Source organism: Lepisma saccharinum, chromosome 2 (assembly GCF_977018435.1).
Source record: "Lepisma saccharinum chromosome 2, izLepSacc3.1, whole genome shotgun sequence".
NCBI lineage: Eukaryota > Metazoa > Arthropoda > Insecta > Zygentoma > Lepismatidae > Lepisma > Lepisma saccharinum.
In genome coordinates this window covers 94,003,120-94,024,931 of record NC_139230.1, presented here as the reverse complement: position 1 = coordinate 94,024,931, position 21,812 = coordinate 94,003,120, and the positions used below count along the sequence as shown (strand labels likewise).

The following is a 21,812-nucleotide window of genomic DNA, read 5'->3' as shown; positions in this document are numbered from 1 at the left end:
TAGTATGGAGATGGTACGTGTTAGTATCTTTGGAAATTACATTGAAATTGTTAACTGCACATTATTTCTTTGCCCAATTTAGTGTTTGGAGACCTCCAATAATTGCAATTTTTAATTTACTTCTTTGCCCAATTTAGTGTTTGGGAAACTCCAATGACTGTGCAATGTTTAACTTACAGAGTTACTAAATTAGAATTAGAAGATATGTTAATTGTATACATTAAAAAAAAAATAAGTCTGCTACAATAGCAACTGCATGTGTTAGGTACTACCATGAGGATAAATATAGTTTGACCTTAAAGACAAAGAAAGAAGGAAGGAAAACACCTCTATATACCAATTACACTACAAGTGAACTGTATTTATACAATACTTACTGGTTTCTTTCCAACTATAGTTGATTGTACTTTAAGAACCTGAGTAACATGATCTGAACCTGGTTTAAATTCATTGGCTTTAACTCTTTCATATATCCCAACAAGCATATCACGATCAATGTCTCCACCATCATCAATATCTGCAAGAAAAGTATTACTTAACACACACAAAACAATAAAAATTCAGGCAGGCATGTACAAATATTCAGAGTAGTAGAGGGAATACTTTAAGAAAAGGATAGGAAGAAATTACATCTAATTCAAACAAAAACCACACTTTGATACCTTCCTCTCTTTTTCCACAGTAATTATGGTAACAGGATTACACATCACCCACCCTTCCACCACACACACACACATTATGGATATATTGATACAATGAGAGAAAATAAATGAAGAAATTATTATCAATACTGATTTTTTACCAAATTTGTGAACTGTCTTAGCAGGTGGATAGCTTTAAATAAAAAAAAACTCTAGTCCATGAATGAAGCTTATGCATCATGTATAAAAAATGAAGTAAATCCTCAACATTTTTATTTTTGAAAATATTCTTAAATTAAAAAAAACAAACTGTCACAGGTGTTTCAAATGATCTTGATCATGTGATCGTATTAAAGTTCAATACCAAATATACGTGATAAAAACAAAAGTGAAACAATAAAGTCATTGGATACATACAATTTGATATCTTCTAAAAGTTTTAATTAACTTAATTTTTGTTTAGTTTAAGAACAAATATTTCCCCCAATATTCTCACTTTTCATGTATTTGCACAACAGCATGTGCAATTTGCAGGTTTTCTATTGTAAGATGTAAAAAATAATATATAAAAATTTACTGGAAATATTTCAATGCAAAAGATCACATTTCTAGTGAAAATGAAATTAAATAGGATGCAATACTGTTAATTAAAAGAGAAAATTTAATTTTAAAATTCTGAATAACCATATACAGCAAATATTACAACTGGATGTTTCCTCAGTTACTTTTGACCCTCTACTTATATTTTGTGAAAGTTTTATGCAAAATGAACAAATATTATGACTTGTGCAAAATTTAAATGCTAATTTACGTAAATAATGTAGGGAATTTTCATGGTATGCAAAACCAAGACACATTGCATATCAGTTACAGTACACTGTCAGTACCTTTTTCAATCCTTCACTGCATAAAGTGTACATAAAATGTTTGCCAAAGTATGTTTTCAGTACCACCATGATCTTCATCTTGCAATTATGGAGCTAAGTATACTTAGCTGATTTGGGAAGCACACTTGTTTGAAAATAACACCTTGATTACACTAGCAGAGTCTACATCAATAATGATATTGTCAAGTTTGTTTAAAGTCCACTTTATGCACAGATAGGCTAATCAAGACTAGACCTATGGTTTAAAATGGGAACCAAATCATTGTGCCTCCACTGGATATCAAACGCAGGACCCCTTGATTACAAGGCAACAATGCCGCTATGCCATTGGGGAGGCCAATAATGAGTGGTGAGGTAGAAGGGAGGAATATTTTCTGTGGGCAGCGACATTTAATATAAGCCTAAAACACCATAAAAAACTGTACTTGGAATAAAGAAAAATAATTTATCAAGTTTTACTTGGCTGTTGGAGGAGCACTTGCCACCCACCCTGTATCATCACTGGTCTACGTTGTTCATTGTGAGCTATGTCAAAATAAACACCAACTGGTTAGAAATGTAAATGTTGGCTCAAAGTGAAAAGGCAAAGCTATCTTCTGCGCATCGCACTGTACTATGAAGGGACATGTTGCTTGAATAAAAATAAAAATGACTTTAATTTCTATACCATTACAGTTGAACCTTGATTTTACGTTTTTCAGGAGACCAAGCTAAAAACACTTAAAATGCGGGAAAATGTAAAATCGAGGAAAATTTTATAGCATTTTGCTCTATTGGAACCATGAATATTGAATGTATAATGCAGGAAAATGTAAAACCAAGGAACGTAAAATAGGGGTTCCACTGTATTTCATATTAAAATACTTTGATTAGCAAAACACTATTGCAAAATGCATACCAGCTCTATATATGTGCTATATATTACATATAACACCTAACATTTACAAATTACTGCATTTATAATACCTGTATGTTAATTTGCAAAGAATCCTTTCTCAGTGGACAAAAAATTGGATAGGCTACATACTTATATATCTAGATAGTTTCATCATTTCTATTTGGCAATATTGCATTTAATAAGACCATCATCAATATATATTTTGAACTTTCAATATATTTGCAATGTACCAGGTTTTCGTAAATGATTGTCGGGGTTTCCTCATTGTTGTAATCGATCTGGGTGAATGACACGGTGAACACAAATGCACGATATTGTTGAGAAACTCAACAAGTTTTGTTCCTTATTTGTTTCATAGACCTTTGATCCCCGATTCTGACACCAGGCAGCAGTTTTCCAAAATGGCGGATATTACTAGTGAGAAGGCATTCTGTGTCCTTGAATATCATGCAACGAGGTCCGTTACAGTTGTGCAACGACATTTTCATGTGCGAAATCGGAAAGATGCACAGTCAGACAATTCGATTAGAAGGTGGTATGCACAGTTCAAAGAAAAAGGTTGCATTTGCAAAGGCAAAAGCAGTGGTCGACCATCAGTGTCGGAACATGATGTGGAGCGAGTTCGTGAAACCTATCTACGGAGCCCGAAGAAATAGATTCCTGCTGGATCCAACGAACTAAACATTCCAAAGACAACATTATGGAGTTTTCTATGAAAACGGCTAATCATGAAACCATACCTACTAAGTCTGCATCAAAAGCTAACATGTAACGACCATTGTGTACAGGAAATGTTCGCCAGCGATATGCAAAATCTCATGGCTGACGATGACAATTTCATCAAGAATTTAGTTTCCACTGACGAGGCGACATTCCACCTAAGTGGAAAAGTTAACACACACAATGTGCGCATATGGGAAACAGAAAATCCTCATCAGTTTGTTGAGTTGGTTCGGGACTCACCTAAAGTGAATGTGTTTTGTGCTGTGTCACAAGAAAACGTGTATGGTCCATTCTTCTTCATGGAGAAAACGGTTACGGGTTTGTCATTCTTGGATATGTTGAATGAGTGGCTATTTCCTCAAGTGGAAGAAGATTCTAACACCTTCATCATGCAATTGGATGGAGCCCCACCTCACTTCCACTGTGAAGTGTGATCATTGCTCAACAGAAAATTACCACAACGTTGAATTGGGCGCGGGAGTGATGAGGATGAAAACCTTTTATCATGGCCGCCTCATTCCCCTGACCTTTCTCCTTGCGATTCTTTTCTCTGGGGATACATAAAAGATACTGTTTACTATCCTCCATTACCCACTACCATTGAGGAACTGAAAACACGCATAACAAATTCCATCAACAGTGTTACATGTGATATGCTATCCCGAGTGTGGCAAGAAATGGACTATCGCTTAGATATCTGCAGGATATCGCGAGGCAAGCACATGGAACATTTGTGACTTTGTCATAAAAACTTGGTGAGTGTTCTAACATTTTGGAAAAAATTGCATGTATCTATCTTTATTACGTAAAATACAGTGCTTGTTTGTAACCCCAACAATCATTTACAAAAACCCTGTATATTTTAATTCAAATAATATCTATTTGTGAGTTTATACAAGAATGAAAGTGAAGCAGAAAGTGTAAAAATTTTCAAAAGTTAATAACTCAGGACCTATAAGTGGTACAGTATACAAAGCTATATAGAAATACATCAGCAACTAAAGCTATGTAGATTATTTTATTGTAGGATTGTGTCTTACACAGTGTTACAAATTTAACAAAAGAAATCCACTTAATATACATTTATACGCACTTACCATTTCCAAAGTATTAAAAGATAGATATAAGCATATTGCACATAAAATACATAACTTGACAAGAGCTTTCCAACTTTGTAATACGATTTCAATTAGCATTAACAGTTTTAGCCATTTTATTTGGTAATAAACTTGATGTGAATGAATTGCAGTTATACTGTATGACAACATATGTTGCAACAGCCAACATTAATGCCATATTTATTTTTCAAGTACAATTCTGAGTGGCTGTGTGTGTGGATAGGCCATAAACCTATACACTGCCACTTGAGACCAATGCCCTACACTACTTAGGAACTCCACACGACCAGGAGTATACCACATTCTCTATGAATGTACTTCCTGATCATATTATCATCAATTATACTTGGATCTTTTTTTTAAAAATCTGATAAATGTGGGACACCATTCACTGGGAAAACAGGATGCAGAGAGGAAATAAACATCAAATCTACATTAGACTGTTCTAACCAGAAAAGTTAAAATTAGCAGAACACAGCATTACCAAATGTCACAGAATTTTTATCGCAAGACACCAAAATCATATCCAAATATGCCATTTACTGGGACAGAAGAGTAAAGAAGTCATAGCCATTGCCCAAGAAGGCATGAACCTCAACAGGGAAGTGGAACCACAGTTCAGACATGCCTAGTATCCACTTCTCCATAGAAGCACAACATCTGCCATGAAACACTGGGATACAGAGCAAACCAATCACAAAACAGAATCTGTGCTTCACCTCCTCATCCATGCATATTTAACCTTACGCTTGGTCTCCAATCAATATTCCCTCTTGATGCGAGCACCCGAAATATTGGAAGTGAATGCTGACTTAACCTAGCTGGTAACCCAAGAACACTTGTTTGAATCATGTCGCCAGGAAAAATCCAATTCCTAAGTAACCAAAGCATGTGTATCATCATATTTTATGCGAAATAATACAGAATACTTCTGGCATTTGCATTTCATATTTTGTGGCACTTTGTTGTCTGTATCAGGATGAGAATGAAAGACGATTAGATAGAATTGCCAATAAAATAAACACCTGTGCCAAGGCCAGGAGTTGAACCTGGAACCTTCAGTATCAAAAACAAGAGTGAAGAACTCAACATGCACAGCCACCATAGCAGCAGAATACATCCTGTATTTGCATTCACTTGTATGTCATCTTTTCAATGTGAGGTATTGATTACAAATTAAAAGGATTATCCATTTCATTAGTTTTAAAACTAATTATGAAAAGCAGATGCTAAGAGTAAAACAATTATTCTACATATCTTACATCAACACCAAAATCATATTCATGATTTTATTGTTCTTTAACTGTTTATTGGCATTTTGAAGTGCTCTCCTTTGCTACAAAAAGGCTCTTAATTATAACTATATTCCTGTGCAAATAAATTCTGCATGTCATGTTGCTCAAAATAAAAGATAAAAGAATATGAATTACAAATTTGTTGAAAATGAGTTCATTATATCTAACATAGAAAAGAACTACAAAGTTACATTGTACAAGAGAAGAACTACTGTCCTAGCTCCCCCTCCCAAAGCATTTTGTAACATACAAAATTACCAACGTAACTGCTATAAAAGTTTGTGGGAACCCATATTCAAGGAAAATTTAAATTAACTCCATGAAAAGCAAGTTGAAACTTGTGGCTTAACCAACTTGATTTCCATTAAGTTATTGCAAGGTATAGTGTGCCTAAGAATTTGTATAATTCAATTATATTTTCTGCACCATCAACAAAGATCTCTGCTAAACTTACATTAGAAATCATGAAGATGATAGCAACAGATGCATGGGACCTTTCTTAAATATTCCCATTTCTTCTATTTCAATATAGAGAAATTTACAATCAGTTAATTACATAGCAGATTAAAAAGGACTATTTTCCATAAAGTTCTCATTCTTTATCTTCATACAATGGATAATGCAAAAGTACCACTGGTAATTAAAACCTCATGCTGGGAACTAACACTCACTCAAAATTCAAATGGCACTACTTTAGCTTGAGAACTGAACATTAATTACGTAAGAGAATTATATCATGAGCTAGAAAAGTAGTTCTTCTAATAGAAAAGAGAAAAAAGAGAGAGTGAAAAAAAAAGATAGTTCACATTATTCAACATAGAGCATGAGAGTACTAGAGCCTATTCATTTTCAGAATATGTACAACATAAAAATTTTGACAGAAATTAAAATGACTACTTCGATTTCATATTTACCCCAACTTGAAATACAAGACAAGAATTGCATCACTTTGTTGTGAGCTGTTATAAGTGGATTTATCTATTGTTCGATTTCCTTCAAAAGTATGGAGGGAGTTAATACCAGCATAAATTAAAGAACTAATGAGTGATACAGTGAGAGTGGCAAAGAGCCCAAACTAAGGTTAGACTGTCAAACTAAGCCAAAATATAAAGGACACTGTAAGATAAGAAAAAGATGCTATGCTGTATCACTTACCCCTAAGATTCTTTACAAAGTCTTCTAATTTCATCCTTCTGTCAGGTTTCAAATTAGGAGTATGGAGATCGGTATTTAACATGATAATTGCAAAGGCTAGAACAAAAACTGTATCTGGACTTCGAAACCTTGCAACAATATCTCTATTACATTGACAATATCGCTGACCAAATACTTCCATAAGACGTTCAATTTTCTGAGCTTCACCAGGCATACGGAAATATGTCTGGAACTTTCGAAGTGCTACATCAACCTGCATTCCTGACAAATCCAATTCTTGAGCGAAGCAACTAGTAAAAGATAAAATCACTTATTTTATCAAAATTATTTACAAAATTGCAAATAAGTTAAGCATAGGAAATACAGATTATAAATATGAATTTCAAGGATCTAAAATTTAAATAATTTTTAGCAAATAATTATGGCTACAAAACATATACTGTAATCCTTCTAATGATTAGGCAAATCACAATACTGAACTCTCTGCCTGACTGTTTTTGTAAATACTTGTGCAATATTGAAATTGTAAAAACTCACAGAGAAAGATAACTGCTTTGGTTATTGAAACATTCATAAAATTCAGTTTGTCAGTGTATCTTGAAGGAGCAGAAAAAATTACTAATAAACACAGACATACTCAAACAGTCAAATCTTCAGAGAAAATATATTATCACATACTGACACAAAGTACTTTCCAGGATTTTGTAATAAAACAATTATTTATATATATGAGGGTTACAGCAAAAGTCATGGCAACAATTTTTTCCCATGATAATGTGGGTCAGGCAAGAAATTTAAAAACATACAATTGGAAGGTCACCATATATGCTAACGTTTAATGTATAGATTTTGAACAACATAGAGATCTGTATCAGGATAGAGAAAAGGACAAGATAAGAAACATCAATCATTTATTAAAATGTCACCCTGAACGTTGCATGTCGGCAGTTGCTTCTCTTCCATGCAACAGTTCAGTATGATAGAGCATAATTTCCTAAAGTTTCCAGAAGCTCAGTGTGACATTCTCTCTCATTCCTTCCATGGAGAACTGCCATTTTTACATAAGAATGCTGTTCATGCTGGGTCGCATTCATCTTGCATGACTGTTAAACACGCTGACTTCCCACTTCCCTCAGTTCAATGTCTTGGCAACCACTGCCATCTAGTGGTGTCACAATACATTGCATGTGATGGGGTATCCACTGTATATTTTAAAATTTCTTGCCTGACCCGCATTATATCCTCGTATATAAGGGTAATTGGTATTGACTGGTTTGATAAAATCAGATAAAAGTAGTGACTAGAGTTAACATAACAACCTTCTGGCAAGCACTGGCCCTCATAGAGCTACCATGTCATGCTTAGTTACAGAAATTAGCACTGAGAATTACACAAGGAAACAAAAACAGAATCACTACAAATTCAAGTGCTATCTTGTGCTATGACAGCTCTGACTTTAATGACAATGACACTCATTGACCACAAAATATTCAGTACAACTTGATTTAATAAGTTTGTAGTGCATATTTTTGCACACATTAAAAAAAACGCAATGCTAATTTCTACATCCAGCTTAATTGCAACTAAACACATATAAATAAAATTTATGTGTAGTTTATGTTGTTTAATATACATACTCAAGCACAGTCATGTTGAAAGGATTTTGAAGATTTCCGAGGTATTCTCCAATCATTTGTTTGCTAAGACCTTTTCTTGATATAAGAAATCTTGCTACTCCTTGTGGCGAATTTTCAAGGAAACCTCGTTGAATTAAATAGGTGATACCTCTTTCAGGTTTCTTGTTGAAAAGGTTGAGTCCTACCCTGTATTGTCGTTTCCTAATAGTTTCGGATACCTACAAAACAAATAAAGCCATAATCTATCATTATATCAAAACAATCACAAGATCTATGAGAAAAGTCATTTTTCACCAAAATTAATACACTTAAATTCAACAAGAATGCAAATATTGGATCATCCAATAAGTAAGGTTGTTTTCTGCAAGGCCGGGGAAAAGGTGCCATGTGACGGGTGAATTACGAACTAATCCAAGGCCAGGATACTATCAATGGAAAGGACAGTTCAGTGGGAAGTGTTTCCTTAGAATCTGTCAGATGCTGGATAACTATTGTTAGAAGTTATTTATGTGACAATGTGCATACTTCTAACATGAGTAAGAGGTATACACAAAGACAACCACACTGAAATATGTACATAAAGAAATGCAAATATGATTGGTTTTAGAAATTAAAGTAACATGCATGATATGATGCCGGAAATTCATGCAAACATTTTTGTGTTCCAAATCGAAGCAAGTTTTATGCACATTAGCTTGCAACAAATAGATAATATTAGTTTACTTTTCATTATTGGATAAAATCCACACGCACGTACATATGTATGTGTGTATGACTGTATGTTAAATTATCAGACAAATTCAAATATTGGAAAGGAAAATGGACAACAGAAAGTTCAAGTGATAGCAAATACAGAGAAGTAAGCGAGGAATAAATGTTAAATAAAAAGTTGAAATTATATGCTATTTAAATTTTATTTGGAATGTTCCAAACCTAACCAAATAATAAAAAGTTCACATTCCAGTTCAAGGAAGCCCAAGGAAAGTTTGATAAAACATCACTTTAAATATTGCAAACCAGTTGCATGAAACTTTTGTTATTTGGTGTGTGTGTGTGTGTGTGCATGCATCTGTGCATGTGTGTGTGTGATAATTTATACAGTATGCAAATTACAACAATGTAACAATGCAGAAATGTGATTTGATGTAATTACAAAATCCAAAATGTATATCTGCAACTTGAGATCAAAACATAATCACAACAAACCTTATACATTGGTTGTTGTCCATCAGAATGTCCCCGAAGTGGAAGTTGATATGAGGCATTAGAATGAGAATGAGCTCTGCTTATCTCTTTGCTTGATGGGACTATATTATCTGTTGAAGCTTCAGTGTGAGACATATGTCTGTCTTCTCCATGAGTACTATGTGAGTAACCTGGACAAGAAGGCTGGAAATAAAATTAATAGATGTTAATAGATGGATGTTAATGTCTGATTTAAGTCCACTTTATGCTGAGACAGACTAATCGGGAATGGGCCTGCAGTTTAAAGTGAGTTGAGTTGAGTTGTTGTTTAATGTCCACATTATGCACAGATAGGCTAATCGGGACTGGTCATACAGTTTAAAGTGGGATTCCAACCACTATGGGCCTCAACCAGATACTGAACCTGGGACCCATTGATTACAAGGTGATGATGTTTCCACTATGCCACCGGGGAGGCCCAGTTTCAAGTGGGATCCAAACCACTGCACGATGTACCTCCTTTTAAGATCGAACCTGGGACCCCTTGATTACAATATGAGAGCATTACCACTGCGATATCAGTAAGGCCCTAGATGGATGTTAAGTTCACTATAAACAAGGCAGTGTAAAATAAATTCTTCACTTAGACATGAAGGCAATAATCACATATTAAAATCTGTCTGATAAGACTCAAGATACAAGAGAAATAATTTTATTTCAGTGTTATTATTTTCTGGTGGCGTGGCTGCAAAACTTAAAATGCAGTAAAATCCAATAAATAATTGTAACATTTTGTTGAACTGGGCCCAGGAAAGTTCAGTGTAAATGAAGGTAAATATATAATTGAGGAACATAAAATCATTATTTTAACAGCTGCCAGCTAGCAGCACTCCAGGACATAAACTAACTCAACATCAACTCCTTTTCATTTGAATTTTTAACATTAATCAAATTCAGATTTGATTTGCCAGTTTCTACATTGTAGGATAATACAGACTGTCTCAAAAGTCACACAACCCAAACTTGATCCCCTGTAACATGAAAACTATAACAGACACTTACACTGGATTTTCTGCATTATAAAGTCTCATGCATTGAGATACTTTTCAGTACTTAACATTATCAGCTTACTCCTTACAGAAAATTATATAAATTAATAAATCGTGGCAGTCAGTGTTAATTTTTTTCCAGAATGCCACTTTTGAGTGAGAGAAATATATAAGAAATCATCACAGGGTCATGACTGATGCCATATTAATATGTCACTTGCAACCAACATTGGTCATGTGTACCATTTGATGGGTTTGGGACTGGCAATTATATGGGTTAAGTGAAAAAGTGCCATTTTAGGGACATACCACCTTAACATGATAACACTAGCAGGTCGAAATACTGTCAATAGACTCAAGCACATGTGCCTAAATATTGGCCATATACTTGCATTGATTGATTGATTGATTTGGTTTATCTTACTTTGCTTTTCTGCCACTTTTGGCTATTCACAAAGATAAGGATGAGTCATGGTATGATGAAACTGATGAAGGGACACTCATAAAGAACACTCATGCCCAGGCTGGGAACATAGCATGCTGTGCTAACCACTCTACCATGAAGGTTGGCTATATACATTTACATGAAAAATCATAATATTGCACCATAATTTAATTTTTAAGTGTAAAATTCTATGCACCTGACAACACCGTGATGGCATGCCAGTGGCTGACATGGCTTGTTTATAAATGGCAAGAATGAGTCATAAATGCAGGTACTGGCCATTCTGATTTCATTGAGACTGCATATTCCTATGCCAACTTTATTTTTCATTACATTTGAACATTAAATGTCATGATAAAATCATTAAACTAACCATGAAAGCTATAATTGAGCTAATAAATTTGTATGATCCTACCCTACATACACTTCCAGTTTCCCAAAATCGACTCACCAGTGATGAAATTGTTGCTTTGTGAGGTACAGTAACACCAGGGTATTTTTCCTGGCAGACCTCTTGCACACGAGTATAAGAACAAGTAGCTTTTGTATTAGCCAGGATCCTCTCATGACTCCAATTTTGGTGCAAAATCATGATTTATGATCTTTTATGTAAATATGTGGCCAATATTTTGGCACATGTTGCTTGCATCTGTTGACAAAATTTGAACCTGCTAGTGTTTGATATGCTTCTAAAATAGCACTTTTTTACATAACCCATATAATCGCCAGTCACAAACCCATCAAATGCTGCACATGATCCATATTGGTCTCAAATGACAGAATGGCAACAGTCATCAGACATCTACTTATGATCCTTTCATAATGTGTTATGTATTTTTCTCATTCAAAAGTGGCATTCCGGAAAAAAAATTAACACTGACTGAAAACATTTATTAATTTATGTAATTTTCTGTGTGCATTAAACTGATAATGTTAAGCATTGAAAAATATCTCAATGGATGAGGCTTTATAAAGCAGAAAACTCGGTGTAAATTTCACTTACGGTTGTCATATTACAGGCGATCAAAGTTTGGGTTCCGCAACTTTAGAACCACTTTGTATTACCTATTACTATTGTACATCAATTTGAAAGATTAGACCAATTCCAACAACTTTTGTTGGAAAATATTTTTGTTATAAAATTTTATACTTGTTTTTGCATTAGTATTTTCATTATACAGGGTGTAACATAAATATATGTCAATACTTGAGGAACATATGCCTCACATGGAGACGATGAAATAATGTTATATGAACATGGGTCCGAAAATGCGTCATTGACGCGTTAAGAGTGCATTTTGGAAAATGCTGCACACTCTGTACGAGGCGAAAGCGGTGTAGTGTGGAATGTTGAAACAGCTGTCAGATGCTACATACCCCACATCTGAACTGGCAGGAAATATGGTGGGAGACATTGGCATTGACCCCAGGTGAAATTGGGGGGGGGGGGGATTCAAGAAACACATCGTAGTCAGGAAACGCTTTATTGACACATTACAGTTTGTATGCTACTACATCACACAACACCCCATACCAGAACACACAGTCTGCATGTAATGTAGTAGACATTCTGGTGAACCCTCCAGATGAACGTATGTAGGAGGGGAAGGTACAACATGCAGTTCGGCGGTTTACCACAAGTGGCGTCCTGTGCGCACAGGAAGACGTAGTGAGCTTGCCATGCGAATTACATCAATGCTTGCCGGGCCAGCATCGAGGAAGTACTGTCAGTTGTTGTGTGTTCGTCACGGACGTGGGTGCAGGTACAGTCAAATGTACAGGCATTCAAATGCAGAATTGGCCGATGCCCATTTCATGTATGGGTTAGCAGGCGGCAATAGTAGTCGCGCTCAGCGTTTGTACCGCGAGATATCCAGAACAACAGTGCCCAGACAGGAGAATGTTTCAGGCAATACATCGTCGTCTGAGGTAACAAGGAACATTCACGCCTGCCACATGTGACAGGGGGAGGCCAAGAAGGATGAGGACACCACAACCGGATGAGGCGATTCTGCATGCCGTTGAAGGCGAACCGAGTGTCAGCACAAGACAATTAGCAGCCAGACGTAATGTGGACCACATGACTATCTGGAGAGTGTTGCGTGACAACCGGTTGTACCCGTACCATTTACAACGCGTGCATGCACTGTCAGCAGCCAATTTTCCCGCATGAGTAGTGTTCTGTGAATGGTTTTGCCAGCAATGTGCAAATCTTGACTTTAGTGCAACTGTGCTGTTTTCTGATGAGGCCTCCTTCCAACGTGACCAGATTTCCACAATCAGCACGTATGGGCCGACACGATTGTGCAATCACGTCATCAACACCGGTTCACCATCAATGTGTGGACTGGCATTGTGAGTGATTGCTTGGTGGGGCCCTATGTGCTCCCCCCCCCCAGGCTTAAATGACAGACATACAAAGCGTTCTTATGGGACACCTTACCTGTGTGAATGTTCGTCGGTTTCTGCATCGAAATTTCCGTGGTAGGTGGATCGGTAGAGGTGGACCCATTACATGGCTCCACGCTCTCTCCAGACCTCAACCCACTAGACTTTTATTTGTGTGGACATTTAAAGGCTCTTGTGTATCCAACATTGGTGCACGATGCTGAGTCTCTTCGTGTTCGTATTATGGATGGATGCAATACGATACAGAATTCTTCAGGGATTCATAAACGCATCTGGGAGTGTATACAATTGCAGGTTGCTGCATGTCTCTGTGCACATGGCGAACATTTTGAGCATTTCTTGTGAACCTGTTTGTCTGTTACCTACAGGTCTGGTGTGCAGTGTTCTGCTATGGGGTGTTGTGTGATGTAGTAGCATGTAACGTGTCAATAAAGCGTTTCCTGACTACGATGTGTTTCTCAAACCCCCAATTTCACCCGGGGTCAATGCCAATGTATCCCACCATGTTTCCCACCAGTTCAGATGTGGGATATGTGGCATCTGACAGCTTTTTCGACATTCCACACTACACCGCTTTCGCCTCATACTCAGTGTGCAGTGTTTTTGAAAATGCGCTCTAACGCGTCAATGACGCATTTCCGGACCCATGTTCATATAACATTATTTCGTCGTCTCCATGTGAGGAATATGTCCCCCCCGTATTGACATATATTTATGTTAGACCCTGTATATTTTTTCACTTTGTTTTGAAATTGTGAGAAAATGAATATATGCAGGGAAAAAGTGAAGATAACATTTTATATTCAACATAATGAAAGGAAGGTTTTAGAAAATTGATGAAAACTCTGTGGTGATTTGTTTGCAAGTTGTTTTAATGGCAGAAAACCTGCCATTGAATTATTTTGGATTTTTGGTGGCTGATGAGGAAACATTGGGCTACACATTCCACAAAGCTTGAGACTTTTATTTGAAATGTCAAAGTGTGGCTTCTTTCTTTCCTTGTCTAATTTCACTGCACTAATTACTTTTCATGTTTATTTTTATGTTGCATATTTTCAGTGCTCAGTCTAAAAATATGCTACATACAAAATACACAAACAACTTACCTGGCCTTTCCTTTTCCAAATTGGAGAAGCTACTTCCCTGTGAGAATCACTCTCTATACTCTCAGAGGTAGTACGATCTGTAGACATTGAAAGACTACTATCACTGCCCGATGACTGAACACTGCAAAGGCTTCCATTTTCTGCAGTCTTTGTTAACTCATTGGTCCCAGTCCCATACACTGTGGCGGCCCCTCGGTGATGGCCAGATCCAGTTGAAGAAGGGGTTCCTAGGCTATTAGGGCTCTGCTTTTTAGTTTCAGTAGAGCGAGATGAAATAGATGAGGTTCTTTTGGGTACTTCTGGAGGAACCTTCTTTTGAAGATGGTGAACATTACCACTTGGTCGTAAATTATGTGCAACAGATGTTTTTGTGACACTTTCTTTCTGGCTCCATGTTCCATTGTTTTGATGTGACGGTATTGTGGTTATAGTTTGCCTAACTATGGAGTCCCTACTCAAGCTACTTTCATGGCCAAGCTACAAAAACAAAAAAGGAATCAACTTTAAAAAAACTGGAACTAGGATTAAGCAACAAAGTCAATGGAATGCAAATTTCTTACATTAAAAATATAAAAAAGCAGAGTGTGCTGCAAGATAAGACAACATGGGAGACAGATTTGGAACACATGGCCAGTTTTTCCACATGTGCTATAATAAACCCAAAGCGTAAATTCTCATATGTACAAGGTGCCACTAAAATGGCACCCATGAACCACAGAAATGTATAGTGGACATCAAAATAAATTACTTAGTACCATTTATGTCATTTGTGTGCCATTTGCCACCTGTATGCTTGCAACCCAACCTAACATTTGATCACATGTATGACATTTATTCCTGTCCTGAAACGATGTGAGCCAGTGTTAAAAGGAACACACATTCTGAGAAAAATGACAAATTACCAACCTCATGTGTGTTTTGAATGTTCGTAGTCACCGTTTTGGTGCACCAACAACAAAAATGGAACTCAGACAAGATGTTTGTTTTGATGTCCTCTATATGGAACTCTGTGTATGGATATGTGCGTGTGTGTATGTATATAAATATACACACATACATACACAAGTATCATAGGTACTATGTTGTAGTATATTTGCATCTAATAGTACTCGACTCACTCCTTCATACATACTATTTGTTGTTGAAATACATTAACAGAAGAACTGTGACATATCTAAGGTGAGTGAAATTTAAATTCTTCATATCAACTTGAACACAATGTGTGTGTGTTGTGTAATTTGAAAGACCATTTGTTGTTTCCTCACAATTTAGTCAAACCACCTGCTACATCTGCTTTGCAAACTGAAAAATTAGTAGTGAACTTTCAGGTCATATTCTTTTAGTTTCTTCAGCAATGGGGTACTCCCCGATGTCACAGTGGTAGCGTCGTCATCTTGTAATCAAGGGGTCCTGGGTTCGATACCCGGTGGAGGCACATAGTGGTTCGGATCCCACTTTAAACTGTAGGTCCAGTCCCAATTAGCCTTACTGCGCATAAAGTGGACTTAAAACACCAAATCAATCAAATCAATCAATCAATCTTCAGCAGTGATTTGATCATTTGGACTAAACTAATATCTGAAACAGAGCATATGTATTGCTCAAAAGCAACAAACCTTTCTTTTAATTTATTTCACTTGTATGATGAATTACATAGCATCAGCATGGACTTTCTATTCTGTAGCTACATGCATACATACATAAACACACCTATATGAGTGCTTAAAGCTAAGCATATAAAATTATAAAATAATAAAATTCTACTTACTCCACTATCCTCTAAAAAGGCCTCCTTTGAAGTATAGTAATGGCTGCTATCACAGACAGAAAGTGAGATACCAGTGCGATCTGAAGCACTATAATGGCAGTTGCGGACCCTGGAGGGATCCACCCACGTATGACGAGAGTGGTGAGGACAGGGGGTTAGTGACGTAGGCGTATAGTACATACAACTTTCTTCAAACTGGCTGTAGGAGGGTGTATCTCGGTCTGAAAGATCTGATTCACCTTCCACTGTGTAACTTGACCTTGGAGTGCTAGCTGACTGACTTCTAGGTAAACCAGGATTTTCGTATCCTGCACCATTTCCATCTTTGGTAGTATTCATTTGTACAACACTATTTACACTACTCACTACATGGACTTCTACGCTTTTACTTGCACTTTGTGATAAGCTGCGCCTTTCCCGCATGGACATTGAGCGTACAGGCCTTGGGGGTCTCGAGCCTTGATCTTCACGTAATTCTCTATAAAGTGCAGCAAAATTGTTCCTAATTACCATTTCAGCATCTAGTTCTGTACCACATTGATCACACGACCCAGATCTGTCTTGTTGCCACTCATTAACTGTGTTTCCCTGTCCTGTTCCTCCTACAACACCAATATCTAATGCTTGGAACCGTCGACTAAGCCTTTTTTCAGCTTTGGCCATTGCAGTGATCGCCGTGAACTTTTTGACCATAGTGTAACGACGAAATGCACGTTGGATAGTAAGAGCAGCATTTCTAGCCTTTACGCCACCATATTTTCTTTCCAGCATTTCAATCTGCTTCTCCAGCAGATCTTGGGACAGTTCATACCTATGGGGAAAAATTAATACCTATTAGAATATGCTACTGTGTATCTTCACAAAAAGATTAAAATCTAACAGAATATGGTTGCAGCATTGATTAAATAAAAATAATACATTAAAATTAAATTTGCTAAAGTAGCTTTTATAAATTTCAAATCAAAATATTGGTAAAATACAACGAAACGACTCAGACAATGTATCGTTCTGTTGTTATATATTGAGGGAAAAAAATCATAAACGTCCAAATTATATGTGTCGTTTTTTTATATAATTACAAAAATGAAAATATAAAAATCAATAATGAACATGAAGTTCAATATATAACATATATATTGTTATTGTGCACTTTTTAATAAATTGGGAACTTAGGATTGTAAAAGCTCATTAAACACAAAAAATGTATATTAAAATGATGAGAAACAAAAGAGCAATAAGTACTAATGAAAGCAATTCAAGGAGACATGGTAAGAAGTAAATCACACTAAAAAAAATACAGTTCCTTGAATTTTACACAATCTGGAAAACAAGTGCAGCACCACAAACATAATGTAATTCTTTTCCTTTATATTTTGTTTGTGTCACTTTTCATAAAAGGTTAAGTGTGATGACAAGGGTAAATAATGATTAGAAGAAATACATGATGTTGATTGATTTATTAATTTGATTTATTTTACTTCGCTCTTGTGTCACTCTTGGCTAATTTGCGAAGATGGGGATGAGTGATGACATGAAATTGATGAATAGACACTCACAAACATCCATGCCCAGACCAGGATTCGATCCTGGGACCCCTGGCATCGCAGTGCAATGTGCTAACCACTCCGCCATGGGGCCAGCGAAATACATGATGTGTTAAACAGAGTGACTCATCCATGTCTTACCTCTGGTTTCATAGTACATTATGATAACCATGCTGCCACAGAGGCCAACAGAAGATAACTGTAATATGTGCATGAAAGTGTAGGGTTTTAATTACTATTTAAAAACAATATGTTAATTCTTTAATTGTTCAAATTCAAACTCTATAAAAATTACATATTTTTACTCAAAATAACACACAATGAAATATGGTAGAAATAAAATGAACACATTGGGAATAATACTGTATGAGAAATTGTAATCGACAAAAAATTAAAATTGCAATATAAGGGCCTTCCCGATGGCGTAGTGGTAGTGTCCTCGCCTTGTAATCAAGGGTTTCAAGGTTCCATACTCAGTGGAGGCACATAGTGGTTCAGATCCCACTTTAAACTGTAGGTCAAGTCCCGATTAGCCTTACTGTGCATAAAGTGGACTTAAAACACCAAATCAATCAATCAATTAAAATTGCAACATCCGAATATTCCAAATTTACATGCACAAGATTTAATAAATTCCCATTACTATCAAACAAGCAAGAAATTTGAAGTAAAAACAAGCAATTAGGGGAGACAAAAATGTGTCGATCATGTTTTTATGTTTAAATTTTTGCAGCTATTAAAAATTACTATATACTAATGATGGAATACTATGAGCAATACCTATAGTTTCTTCAACCTCTGTGAATTTTTAATTTCATCATAGTACTAAAGCTTTAAAGTTATTGCTTGTTTCTTCGAGAGGTGTGATAGTATTGTCAATCCACTCTGTATATGGGCTTAGAAGACTATGCATGTGGGGTCAGTTGACATTATATGTAATTAATGCTACACCTCATACGCTTTGGAATATTTAATTTCAAACAATAGACTGTCTTAAAAATAACAGATTAAAAAATGTATTCAAATGAACAGTATAATATTAAACATTAAAGTTTCAAACTTTTAAGAAAATATATTACAATAAGTGTTTACTCAATTTTTTACCTACCATTATTTTTTTTATTTTTACATCACAAATACAAATGAAATAGACTGCCCTATGATTCTGATCTAATATATATTTTTACAAATAAGTTGCTTATATAATGAGCTATTTTCTATGAAACAATTAATTGAAGAACAATTTTCTCAATATGCCTACAGTAGGCTACATAATTGTCTTTACAGTGAGTTGCAGTTTTTAAAAGACAAAACTTTTCTCCTCTATTTGTTATACGTGGACTGTCAGTACATATTGAAACCATTTCTTATGTTTCAACAGCTATATTTGCACACAAAATTCTAAACTTTTGCAATGTAAATTATATTAATTATAAATATGGTTCCTGAGATGACGCACAATCCCAGTAACCTGCAATGTCGCCAATTCTCATCTGGTAGGAATAAAACACACTTTGTCAACTCACCCTGGTCTCCCCTACTGGCAAAAGCTGATATATTCTACATGCTCATAATCTGGTAAAATTTGGAAAATCTCCATATTTCACTTGGAAGTGTGTGACACACACTAATCATGAGAAATTCTCAATATTAGTATTCAGTACATGAAAGACTTGTAAATTTCCCATAATTATTAATCTTGGAGAGTACATTACTAAAACAGGGGGAAATATAAATTATTTCTTTTCATCTATTAATATACTTAATATAAGTGTACAGTCATTGGCACTTCTGGGTTGTAATGACTCCAATAATGGGAGTATAAAGGAACCATTACACATTACAACCCCAAAATGTCCATCACTGTAAGGTACAGTGAGTGTATGAAGGAATACAATTCCCTGTGTGTCACACACCATGTTAACTAATAGCCACATAAAATTCCAATTTAGAATAACAATAATTATTTGAAACCTCTCAGATCCAGAAAGTAAAATTAAAGTTATGTTGCAAACTGGGAAATTCATGTTAAGGAACGCTGTCGCTTTTGGTAAAACGAAGATTATGCAGCAAAAGAATAATGGAAAACTTGAAATTAAAAGAGTTGATACAGCATCCCTAAATTACAAAACTTGACCATTACCAGAATATACACACACCTCAGCTCTTGAATGCAAATCGTATGTAACTCAAGTACAAACTACAGTACATAAAATAAAAATAGGAATGAGCAAGAATTATAATAGATGGAACAAGTCACTCGATTATTAAGCTAATATTAACTGAAGAACTCTCAAGCAAAGGAAAAGGAAGGCTCCTCAAGCCCACAGATACTGTTTCTTCCTATGTCATGATAAAATTTGTAATTATTATTAATGATGTGTTCTGCATTTCCAATATGAAAATTCTCAAGAAGTTAAGAAAAAAAATGTTTCTCTTGTGGGGTCTGGGACTCCATCCCTCCTCGTTGGAGAGTTTTAGGGGTATATCTTGTTATACAAGTTATCTTGTTATGCCTTAGTTCATAATCTATTGTCATATTGACATTAAAGAAAGCAATGTTCACAAAAATAAACTTTGCAACTTAAATGGGCATTGTACTTAAATAACCTAACACTAAAGCAAAATGTTGATGTAAACACATGTGCAGTAGTACAATACATGATAAAAGATCTCTTATTGAAAATTAAGAAACACTATACAAAGAAAAATGTTTGCATCCATCGAACCTACGTTGGAGATAACAGCATGGTAGTGTCAGGGTAAAGGGGGAGGAGAAACGCAAATTATTTTGACTAATTATCATCCAACAGTGTGTTTGCCTAGTAGATGGGTCACACAATCAGTCTTGCTTCAAAAATTAATTAAAATAAATATTTGACTCCAGGTCTCAGGTGCACTTAATTTGGACTTGAACCCAACAACCCTGGCTTGATTTCAGCTAAGACAAATGATAGATTAAAAAAGACCTGCTCTCAAATGTCATGTCTCACATTAAATTGATTGGTGTAATAAACATTGGGGTTTTCATCTTCTTACTATTATTAATAATAACCAAATATGCGCCGTTCGTTTCTCCAAATGAGGTGGGGGAAGTTTTATTCAAGGATAGTTGAGAAACAATTTTGTTAACTCACATCGCAACGTTAATATTGTGAGTAAAGATGACGAATTCAGCTCCACAGACCAAATGCAGGGTGGACGGTCGCCGTCGCCCCCAGGACGTCTAAAGTTAAAATCAATAAGTTCTAACTCTACAGGCAGACATTTATCGAATATCATTTTTTTAAACATTAAAAGCCAGATTCTTCTTTTCTCATTCATACCATATCAGAGTATATTTAAAAACCCAAAACAGAAATTTAATAAAAAGTAATAATAATAATGCACGCTCTTTGAAAACATCGCACCGTTGGAAATTACCAGAAACTGATGACAATGTGGATATTCGAACCGTAGTTCATATGTTAGCCGTCATAAACATTTTAATCTAAATCGAGAAATATGCACACTATGCTCGAGGTTTGCGGAAATCGTGTTACCTCACTCCGATTAGCGTAATGTACAGATTAAACTGACGTGAGAACAATAAAACATTCTCACAATTAAGAAACAAAACAATTGCGGGAAAATGACACCACTGGTCGTTGCCCTGTGAAACAATATCCTCCTCTTTGCATCATTTGTTACTAAGAAGAAAAAATGCCACTGCCTTCACACTTCCTGCTCATCCTCGACGCCACGTTTGTTGCATATCCAGCAGCGTGATCGCGAATTTTATAAAGATAGTGCGACCTACGAGCGGATGGGAGTAGTACTACATTTTATCATCTGTTGCTGTAACCCGGTTTATATATATATATATATATATATATATATATATATATATATATATATATATATATGTATGTATGTATGTATATAAAAGAAAAGGTGGACCAAGGGGAGGGGT

General features: G+C 35.6%; 1 protein-coding gene across 7 annotated transcripts in view; it reads right to left on the bottom strand.

Moving 5' to 3' along the window:
- siz (Brefeldin-resistant Arf-GEF family protein schizo) overlaps positions 1 to 21,812 on the bottom strand; it is a 277,137-nt gene that overhangs the window by 29,274 nt on the left and 226,051 nt on the right. For 5 of the 7 annotated variants that reach the window (XM_083117508.1, XM_083117509.1, XM_083117511.1 and 2 more), the window contains 6 exons: positions 16,317 to 17,127; positions 14,549 to 15,025; positions 9,561 to 9,743; positions 8,355 to 8,572; positions 6,718 to 7,007; positions 378 to 517 (listed from right to left, as the gene is read on the bottom strand). In XM_083117508.1, the coding sequence (XP_082973634.1) occupies positions 378 to 517; positions 6,718 to 7,007; positions 8,355 to 8,572; positions 9,561 to 9,743; positions 14,549 to 15,025; positions 16,317 to 17,127 (2,119 nt within the window). The remainder of the gene's footprint in view (positions 1 to 377; positions 518 to 6,717; positions 7,008 to 8,354; positions 8,573 to 9,560; positions 9,744 to 14,548; positions 15,026 to 16,316; positions 17,128 to 21,812) is intronic. The other 2 variants (XM_083117512.1, XM_083117514.1) reach the window with 2 other exon arrangements.